The 10,797-nt window shown below is 38.6% G+C and overlaps 1 protein-coding gene across 1 annotated transcript; it reads right to left on the reverse strand.

Annotated features, from left to right (window-relative positions):
• Positions 1 to 573: 573 nt before the first annotated feature.
• On the reverse strand, positions 574 to 2,383 carry LOC113674990 (trace amine-associated receptor 7e). Its single transcript, XM_027191492.2, has one exon. The coding sequence runs from the start codon at positions 2,288 to 2,290 to the stop codon at positions 845 to 847; it is 1,446 nt and encodes a 481-aa protein (XP_027047293.2). The 5' UTR covers positions 2,291 to 2,383; the 3' UTR covers positions 574 to 844.
• Between the last annotated feature and the right edge of the window lie 8,414 nt (positions 2,384 to 10,797).

Raw genomic sequence — 10,797 nt, forward strand, 5'->3', positions numbered from 1 at the left:
TTTAAACTTATCTCAACTCCGAAAACGATCGTCCAAGACTGTTTGCGTCAACCTCAGTCTTAAAGTATGATTGAATAGATCACGTGCTTTTCACGTGAATGCAAAAAAAATTACGTAGGGGGGAAAGAAAGAGAAAATTCTAGTGCAAAATACGCCCACTAAACTAAAGAAATATCAACACGGGAATGCACTACGAAACGGTTTCGTAAAATTTGGGTCGACTTCTGATTTTAATTGGGGCAACCATCTTCCGGTACATTTTCTAGAACGGGATCTGATACCTTGAACGTGCTAAAAATTCAATTTTTTAAAAAAATTTAAATTATAAGCAACCATTTGAAATAATTCAGTCATCAACCAAGAATATTTTTGAAAAATTATTAGGGAATAAACTGAATGGGATTTTTTAAAATTTAAATATATATTTTTAGAGAATTAATTTTCCATGACGACTTACAAGTTTGAAGGTACAAGATTTCTCACCTAAGGTTAAGGGGGGGGGGATTAATTTAACATATCAAGTTCTATATACGTAAGTTTCTTAGTCGGAATATTCACCAAAATTCATCTCAGTTTTATGTGTCAGAACTGGTAAGCTTTATTAAAGCTCAATCAGGTTCATATGCGTTCTGAAATTCCAGATGGCGAGTTCAACTGAAAATGCCAAAATTTTCATTTTAACGGAGATTTTTCAATTCAAACAAACAAGTACGCCGAATTGCGTTTCAAAAATTCTAACTCCGCCTGATGAAGAATGTTTGTCTTCAGCCATTCGCGAAATTCTAACTAAAAGCATAGATTCAATTTTTAATCGACGTCTTCCACTGCATCTCTGTTCTGACGGCTAAAAGTTTGTACCATTGTAGGTTTCTGTTCGTGAGCGACTTTCAATCGCTGCAAGACCCGATGGCGCTGAATTTCGCCTTTTAACTGCCGTTACACTTAGACAAGCGCTAGTCTCTACAACGGCCCCCTTATCCACCAAAGAGTTTGATCTCCCCACTTTGTGGAGATGTGGCTTTTTATCGTTGTCGCTATCCTTAAATGACTTCACAGTCTCTCGCTCAGCCGGTTCCTCTCCAGGTGCCTTGTCCAACTGCGCCTTGAAAGGTTGTTGTGCGCCAGGTTGTTGTGCGTTACGTGAATTGCCACGGCTGGTCCTCGCCGCACATGACTGTGCCCGCCTGTGGCTATGGCACGAGACACTTTCGATGTCCACAAGACTTCGAAAGCTTAAGAGAGCAACGACAGCACGGTGTCGCTCAGCCTCATGAAATTTAAACCTACTGCAAGTCACTGGCTCGACTTCCTTAGGAATCCCGAATCTCAAAAGCTTCAGCACGGCTTTCCTATAGTGTTTGTTTCTATAGAAATAAAGCAAAGGATTTGCAAGAGAGTTAAACTGGAGGAAAATTTCACCCCAGTGGTGAACCGAGTTTGCACGAAAAAAAGGCACAAATGTTGCCAGAATAAGAAAACACATTAGAGGAACAGCGGACGTGAAGACGGTTACCATTGTCACAACAGCAGTAAAAGCAATCTTCGTTTCAATCCTTGCTTTGATTAAAGAATTTACGCGCCTGATTTGGCTTTTCTTCCGATTCCGTATTACAATATAGACCATGCGATAAAAATAAGCCATCAAGGACATGCCTATGAACCAGACAAGAACTGAGGTTACATGTAGAGTCAGGAGAACCTCATCACCAACACCAGCGGCCGATAAAGCGGGATGCAAGGCATTCGTTACGACGGATGCTATCCAGGCGATTCCGGCATATCTCTGTAAACGTTCTTTTGTAACCAAGATTTTGTAATCCGTGCATTTTACTATAGCTGTGTACCTCTCCCAGGCTATTAAAACTAAGTGATAAAACGAAACATTGTAAACAGTGTACATGAACGAGCCAGTGATATCACTTAACCTACAGACGATGTTTTCTGATGCAGTTCCTCGAATGATCAGTGCAATCAAAGCGATTTTCAGTGGCATAGAAACTGCACCCACTAAGAGATCAACCACAGCCAAACTAGCGATCAGAATGTTAGAATTTCTCTGTAACTCTCTGAATTTCTTGACCGCCAAGATCACTAAGATGTTTGAAAGAGTGATTAACGGAGAAGCAGTGGCTGAGACGGCGATCGCAACGTAAAGGAAAAAATCGTTCCGGAAGTTCCAGGTAAGCTCAGGAGTATTGGGGCACGATGACAGCATTCTGGTTGAATTATCCAGCGAAGCTTCAGAAGGACTCTCAGTGTTAACGAACATCCAATTTATGGCCCAAGGCATTTTAACCGTAAATTATCTGTGTTTCGTGACGAATGCTAACCGAGTAAGATTTTTTTCGGCTAAAAGCCTTTCTGGCGACAGAATATCAGAACAAAATTGGCAGATGGCAGTGGAGAAATTTTCTCATAGAAGTGTTTTGTATACAGTATTTGAAAGAATCATCGCCTTTCTTTAATATGCAGTCTTATTAACACTTAAAATGTATATGAGATTGTATTCACCGTCCGTTTTTCCCTTTTATTATTTTGCCTTTAGGGAATTTCCCGATTGTCTCCTACTTGTTTAAAGGCACGGAAAAAAATTGCTTCAATTGGATATGAGAAACTTCGTCAGTTATCATACAGTTTTGAAATAAAATTTTAAATGTATTCTTATCCAAAGAGTTAAAGAAATATTTGCACAATTTGTACGATTAAGTTGTACGGTATTAAGAGATTTAAAACCTCTCCTGACAAGAAAGAAGTGTTTATCTCCAGTTTTTCCCCTTGCCTGTTTTCTGTTTTCGTCGTCAACTTACATCAATGCAATCGATGAAATTCGAGATAACATGGAAAACCTCATACTATCTATTTTGTCTGTAAAATTCTCGGAGAATCTTTGTTACTAGATCCAAAAATATTTGCTACACCTGCATGACATATCATCTCCGGCCGAAAAAATACAGCTGAGGTTTCGCTACCTCTAAAATAACTTTTTTCGTTAAGCCAACAGGAGTTTTGCATTACAGTACGAAAATTTTCTATCCTCTGACCAATACAACTGATTACGCATGAAAATTTAAGTCTTAACGCATTCAATGTCTTTTAGACAAACATAACCCACGCAGAAACAATTCATCGTACAATTTTCCGTTAAAGGAAAAAAACTTTAAAAGCTTTGGAAGGAGCTGAAGTGAAGGACTGTTCATATCGGGAGCACACCCTCAACACTAGGCGTCCGTCACGGGTGTATTTTAGCTCTCAGCTGATAAGAGCGTTTGAATCATACTCGCTAGACGGTTATAGGTTAAATCCCGTTCACGCCTAAAGACCATATTGTCACACATAAAAAAGTCAAAGGACTTTTTTATTATTTTCATTCAATTCTGAATTCCTTTTTTTTTCAGGCCATATTTTCACAGCTTAGAAAATCACGACGTCTTGTATTCCGTTGAAATTCGATCCCAAAGCTTGTTAAACATGCGCAAAAAAAAGAAATTTTTATCTTTTATTTTGATTCTGAATGAAACTTAGAATGAGATTAATAAGTTACTTAGACGTTCAAATTTTAAAATAGTTTGTTTCAGGAAAAAAAATATGATTTACGTAGAATTACTCTGCACTGTTTTTCTTTCATAAATTTTGATTTAGGATTTAAACTTTTGCGATGAGAATGTTCTCAAACGATTGGTTCATACATGTTTCAACTGTGTGTTTTGAAGCACTTTTGAATTTTGGATGGCACGAGAAATGCGTGGGTAATGCTTGAGGCGTAGCCGAGAGCACTTCTGGCTACTTGTATTAATTTGCATAACATTTGAAAATGATAAGATTTTAATTATGATAATGCAAAGTGAAATAACAAGTTACATAACATTGTCGAATACCTGAAAAAGCTGAATCACGTTTCCTTATTAACTCGCGATTTATTCACTTGAGTTAAAGATTTATTCACTTGAGTTAAAGATTTATTCACTTGATTTAACGATTTTACTACAACGGTTCGGTTAACTCCCACCCACAACTCTCGGCTTATTCGAAGGGAACACACACAACGTCCTGTTGTAAGCACGTGAAACAGTGCTATACTGTGGGGCGATAAAACACGTGCATCGCATGCTTGTTTGGTTAGGTATAGATAAACGAAATCACTTACAAATGTCAATCAAATTAAGAATAATGAACAAATCGAGCAGTTTCCAATAACATGTTACATAACGTAACAACATACCATGGATAAGACACCACAGGCAGCCCAGTCCTTGTATGATTTACATTTTCAAAACTTTTGACATATTTCTGCACAGTGCTCGGAAAGAAATCAAGTAAATATGATTACCATTTGATTTCGTCAATTTGGAGTCTCTGTGTTCCAGGGGTTCATTTCTGCAAGTTCACCTCTCTGAGGTTTTGTCAATGAGAAACCGGTCATCATTTATCGCCGGTGGGGGGGGGGGGGTATAGGGGGGTATGGGGGGGGGTCGGGGGGTTTTAGTCATGTCACAATAATTTTTACTTCATCCCTCCTTCAGGCTCTGTAGTATTTTAATGACAAACCCCCCCCCCCCCCCACCCTCCCCACCTTCCCTCATCGGCGGTAAACTTTCCATAGTCTTCCCTGGAAACGATGCTGCCCTCCTCAAAATTTAAATTTGGTTGAGTGTGTTACATGAAAACCAGTATACTTTGGCGAGATAATCTTTTGTCATTAATTTCATTAACATGTTTTTTATTCGCGTAATTTGCTGCCTCTCACTGCCCCTAGGAAACTAGCATACAGTCTCATTCAACAACTCTGTCGAAGCAGAAAGAGAAGCCACAATCGCGGAGAAATCCTGTTGAAATCTGTTCACAGATTTGATGGCTTCACGTCTCAAACTTTGACGGCCTGACATATAGCAAAAATCAACCTTCCCCTCCCCCCCCCTTTCCCCGTAATCCCTCGTCAACGTTGTTGAAATCAACATACCAACATTGGACCAACGTTGTTGAAACCAACATACCAATATTGGACCATTGGAGGTGTTCTGATTGAAAATAGCGCATGAAAATATTACAATAGAGAAACAGGGTCCATAGGAGCCTGCATTAACCCTTTACTCCCAAACATCAGCATGCATATTCTCTATACTGTTTTCCATACATTTCTATAGGAGCAGACTAGCAGAATTTGTCAAACAATCAAGAGCTTCTTTACTTGGTGATCATTTCCTCTCTTCTCGTAACCTTCATATGCAATTCAGGTGTGACATTGTAGGGAGAAATCCGCTGCTAATCACTCTTAGGGGTTAAAGGGATAAGAATGAAAGAACAAGTAGCCCTGGCGCATCCAAAGCATACCCGAGTCTACCTCCCAGAGACACTAAATTTTGCAACAAACGTTTTTTTCCTCTTTTGCAGGCCCGTTATACAGAAAATTTTTTTTTCTTCCAAACAAACATAGCAGCTGATGGCCTGTCTAACATGCGAGAGCACGTCAGGTTCTGTCAACGTGACTTTCTTTGCGTATGATACCTAATCTGGCGAATTTCCAATTTAACAAGTGAGGCACAGAAATTGTAAGTGTTACTGGAGTCTTGTTTGCTTCATATCTTGTCCTTACGCAGGTTCAACTGCGAGTATCGCAAGTCGCATATTCCCTCAGATTTCCAAGAAAACGTAACATCTCAAAATTCTCCAAACACTTCACCTAAACCTTTGAAATTTTGATGGGTTTGTACTTGATACATTTTCGCACACGAGGAGTAGCGGTTTTTTTTTCCAAGCTCGCTCCCATCCTTCCGTAACTTCCTACTCACCATCACAGGTTACTCTCCCAGAGCGACTTTCAATCGTTGCAGAAGTAAATGGCGCTGAATTTCTCATTTCAACTTTCGTTACAAAAGGACGAGTGCTTGTCTCCATAACATTTTCATCGAAAGGGTCTATGTTCAATACTCTATGACGATGTTAATTTTTCACTTTTTCTATAGTGCAATGACTCCACGGTCTCCCTCTTTGCTTCCTCTCTAGGTACATTTTCAGTCTGCGCGGTGACGGTAATTGTAACATGTTCTTGTGGGTTAGGTAAGCTGCCACGCTGTGTCTCTGCTGCATAAGACTGTACCTTTCTGAGGCGCGGGGCTTTTTCGATGTCCACAAGCTCTTTGACGTCTAAGGACGTCACGGCGCCATGATTTTGCCGAGCATGTCGCCCCATAAGTACCCCTGGTTCAATAGCTCGAGGCTTCCCACATCCTAAGAGCCTCAAGGCTGCTTTCCTGTAGCGATTGTTTCTATAGAAATACACTGCTGGATTCACGAGAGAGTTTAACTGCAGGAAAATTTCCGCCATTCGGAGGATCGAATTGGAACGAAAAACTGGGAAAAACAACGCCAAAAGAAGGACTATCAGTAAAGGCACAACGGATATCAAAACAGCCACTGTTATCAGAAACACAGTGTAAGCAGTTCTTCTCTCGCTTCTTGCTTTGATCAGCGTATTCACTCGCCTGATTTGAGCGTCCTCCAGTTTTCGTGTTTTGATGTAAACCATGAAATAAAAGTAAGCCATCAGTGACAAGCCAATTAAATAACTGATGATCAAAATGACATTTAGAGTTAAAAGAATCTCAGAGCGAGAATCAGTGACTGCTAATGCGAGATAAAAAGCATTTGATATGACAGTGGTTACCCATATGATTCTTGAATTTCTCTGAACACGTTCTTTAGTTAGAATGACTTTGTACTCCATCCATTTCACTATTGCGACGTACCTCTCCCAAGCTATTAAAACTAGATGATAAAACTAAACATTAAAAGCAATGTAAAAAATCAAGCCAGAGATTTTGTGTTTGATGCAGACGATGTTTTTCGATGCAGTTCCTCGAACTATCTGGGCATCCAAAGTGATTGTCAGTGGCATAGAAACCGCACCCACCAAAAAGTCGACAGCAGCCAAACAAGCGATTAGAATATTAGAATTTGTGGCTAACTCTCTGATTTTCTTGACTGCTACGATCACCAGAATGTTTAGAAAAACAGTCAATGGAAGAGCAGCGAGTGTGACGGCGATCCCAATCTGGTGGTAAATTATTTGCCTTAGGTCCCAGGTGAACTGTGGAAGGATTGGGCAGCTGAACACTGAACTGGTCGAAATATCAAACAAATCTTCAGAGATACTCGCATTCATGTTGTAAGCCTTCTACTGCAATGGTGGCCCAATGATTTTAAGCCTAAGAGGAGCTGTGTTTTATAAAGAATGTTCGCGAAGGACGGTTTTCTCGCTATGCAAGTCTCCGGCCTTCCTGCGATCGATCAATGACCAATTTTTGCCAGCGACTGTGAGGAAACTCTCTCTTAAAATGTTTTTATATTTGAAATAATCGACACATGCTTTTAAATCTTCCGCCTTTCCATAACCTGGATTATTCTCCAAATTTTTATTTCTTGCCTCATCACGCGGCACGCATTAAAAAAAAATTCTTCATTTCAGAAATCAGACTGAGACTTAACAGCTTGATAGAAGTTCCGAATGAACATGGACGAGGTATTTGTGCATCTACTTCATAACAATAACCGAACTTGTCCAAGTAATCGTCGGAAAAATTCAAGTAAAAAACGGATTTGCTTTCAGCTGTTAAGTAAAAGAAAGTAGAAAAAAGAACAGCCCACCTCAACGAATCATCAAACGCCACAAGACAAGCATTGTGTCAATAGTTTTTATTGCCTTGCCACGTCGAGAAATGCTAGCGCACGACTCACATTTGCGCCGATTCGAAGCAAGAAACTTGAAACCATGTTCACTTTGAAAAGCCTGGTTTTTTTTAACTTTTTTCGTCACTTTACTTCTCGCCAGTTTTGAGAGTTTGTATTGCCGTTTGTGTTAAATTTGAAATTCATCTCGGCAATGGACAAGGACGTTGACTTAATCCCACTGTGATGTTGCAAAATAGCGAAACAACTCAATACATTTACATTCAGGATGGCGGCTTATCATAGAGAGATTTTTGTCAGTAGAAAACATAGCTTTGTTTGTCTCTCGTTTTATTTCTTCTCTTAGGTTTCGGAAGATAAATTGAAATTTTCTCACTAAAATGTAGTGTACATGTAATCATGTAAAAAAAAAAAAAAAAAAAAAAAAAAAGGAAAAAATTCAACATCGTGAAAAAAATATAAGGAGTTAGGCCACTCAAGCTTCTCTGGAAGTCTAGAATGTTTTTTGAAAATGTATTATTTGGTTAAACTTTCCGTTGATCTTAAACGTCCGTGGTAGTTATATTACTAAGAAACCTTGGTTATTACAGCTTCTACAACATAGAGGGCAAAATTACTTAATGCTTATTGGTTGAAACAGAGGAAAATTTTCATCAAATTTGGTAATTGCCCCGGGCAAAATTGCTTGAAATTGAAAACATTAAAAAAGGTTTAACCTTGCCAAAAAGAATCATAATCTATTGATGGCGAATGTCTTTTTGTCGCTGTGTAACTCGAGCAATTTCTGCAACTCCGGAAAACACGAGGGATCCCATGCTGCTATCAAAACCTGATGGAAGCCCAAAAAAGTTAATTGGCAATGAATTGCCTATTTTTTCGAGTCATTTTCGAAAATTTTACTTAAGTATCTCCATTTCATGGCGTTCCCTTTCATCTTTGGGGATTATTCCGCGATTCATAAAAGAATCAGGTCACAACATTGTTCAAAATAATTAGAAATAATTCGCTCAGAGTTTTGAAAAAAATTAATTAAAAAACAAACTCGCCCATAATTTAGCTACAGACTGCTGTCACAGCGTGTCGAGTTTCCCGCATTTTTGGTATCCCAAAACGAGGGATACTTAATTAAGATCCTGTGGCACAGCCTTGAGTTCATTTTGGGAATTTCGATTCTGCGGAGAGCTAAAGGCAAACGATGCCGCGATTGTGGATGAAAGCTATTCAAAAGAATTAAACCTAATTCGTCAATAATAATAATTGTAATGATAATTTTAAAAAGAGTTGGAAATCGATTCTCCCAGAAGTAATTACAACTCTAATCTCACTTTCACTGAGTAATTTTTTTAGTTTTAGTTTTTTTCAGTTGAGCATTACTCGTGTTCATCTTTGCGGAGTATCAAAGGTGGTTCATTTAAAAACACTTTTTGTCGCAAGAAAATAGCGACCGAATTACTTGTGTGAACACTGTTCAAAAGAATTCGAACAAATTCGCCTCGAATTGAAAAAAAAAACAATTTTCCTACAATAATCTGCTGCTCTGATTTCATTTGCGGAAATCTCACTTGAGTATTAACATTTAAATAAATCTTTGGAGCTCCCTTTCAACTTTCATGAAAATGCGTCATTTCCTTAGCTGGCTGTTATTCCTGTATCCTCTTTAAAATAATTTAAAGAAAGCTTAGATTGCTACGAAAAACAAAAGCCAATATCCACTGACTAGGATCTTCTTAGCTGATCGGCCCTCCGCCTCTACATTCAAACAGACGATAGATTTGTCCTCAATCGAAAATCAAATTATAATAGCCAGTAATTTCGTTGTGGTCATGCAACTCAAAATACAGATAAATGAGAAACAAGGGGTGAATCCCTCCACTCAACACGAGGCTGTAAAGAATCAACATACCAGACACAACATCACCTTTGAGTGGTTACGACTTTCTTCCCATAAATCTCACAAATCTCATCTAACTGGCGTTTATTCTGCGTTCGCTATGAACGCTGCTCTTAATATCGTCACTTGTCCCTAGGCAAGAGTCCATTTTACAGTTGCATGCTTCGTTGCCAAGCCTTTAAACCGGAGTGGGGCTAAGGATGACCTTGTTATGATACAAACGTCGCTGCTTTTCAAAAAAGCCGTCTTTATCACAACATGGTCACCTTCAAGTTCACTCCAAATGAAAGGCTTGGCAACTAAGTACACAACTGTGACGTGCCTATTGTGATGAAAATTCTGGTAATAATTGCCGTGAAAACAAAGCGATAACTTCGCACAAAATCCAGGATCTCGCTGGCTTATTTAGCCACAAAAGATTTTGCTGTAGGACTGGTTTCTCAACCCTTGATCCGTCTATACATTCAAACAGATATTAAAGGCTTTAGACAAATCACTAAATACATACCCACTGTTATCTGGTTATTATCAATACAAGAAGAAATTTTGTCATATAAAAGAGCTAAGGCATAGCCAGTTGAATGCTGTTTACGAAAACCGAATTGATTATCGTATAGTGTCTTATATTTATTCAAATAGTCAATAATACGATTGTAGATAAGTTTTTCTAAAATTTAAGAGAAGGAGGGTAGAACAAAAATAGGTCCAAAATTTGAAAACAATAACTCATTACAAGTTTTAAATAATGGTACGACACGAGCAATTTTTACCTCTGCTGAGACAACTCCAGAACTCAGCGATAAATTAAGAATATGAGTCAAAGGACTGCTGAGTGAAGTAATAATTTTTTTGGATAAAACTTGTGGAAACATTATCGAAGCCTGTAGCTGAACCAGAGTACGAAGTGCTTCAAATAGTGTCTACTTCATTCTCAGAGATTTCTTCAAAATATAAAGAAGTACTAAAATTCCCGGAGAGAAAGAGATGGTGCGATTTGTAAGATGCGGGATTATTCCTAACTAGACTAGGACCAACATTTGTGAGGTATCTACAAAAACTGCTCAGCCATTTGTCTAGGATCTGACGGATAACTCTTTTTTTGTTCATTATAAATAACGATGGCAAATCTCAGTTTCGAAGTTTTTTTGCCAGTTAAGTCCTCATTGAGCAGCCTCCAAGTGCACTTTACATTAGTTTTTGCCTCGTTAATCTCCTTAGCGTAA

Source organism: Pocillopora damicornis, chromosome 6 (genome assembly GCF_964200805.1).
Source record: "Pocillopora damicornis chromosome 6, jaPocDami1.2, whole genome shotgun sequence".
Taxonomy (NCBI): Eukaryota; Metazoa; Cnidaria; class Anthozoa; order Scleractinia; family Pocilloporidae; genus Pocillopora; species Pocillopora damicornis.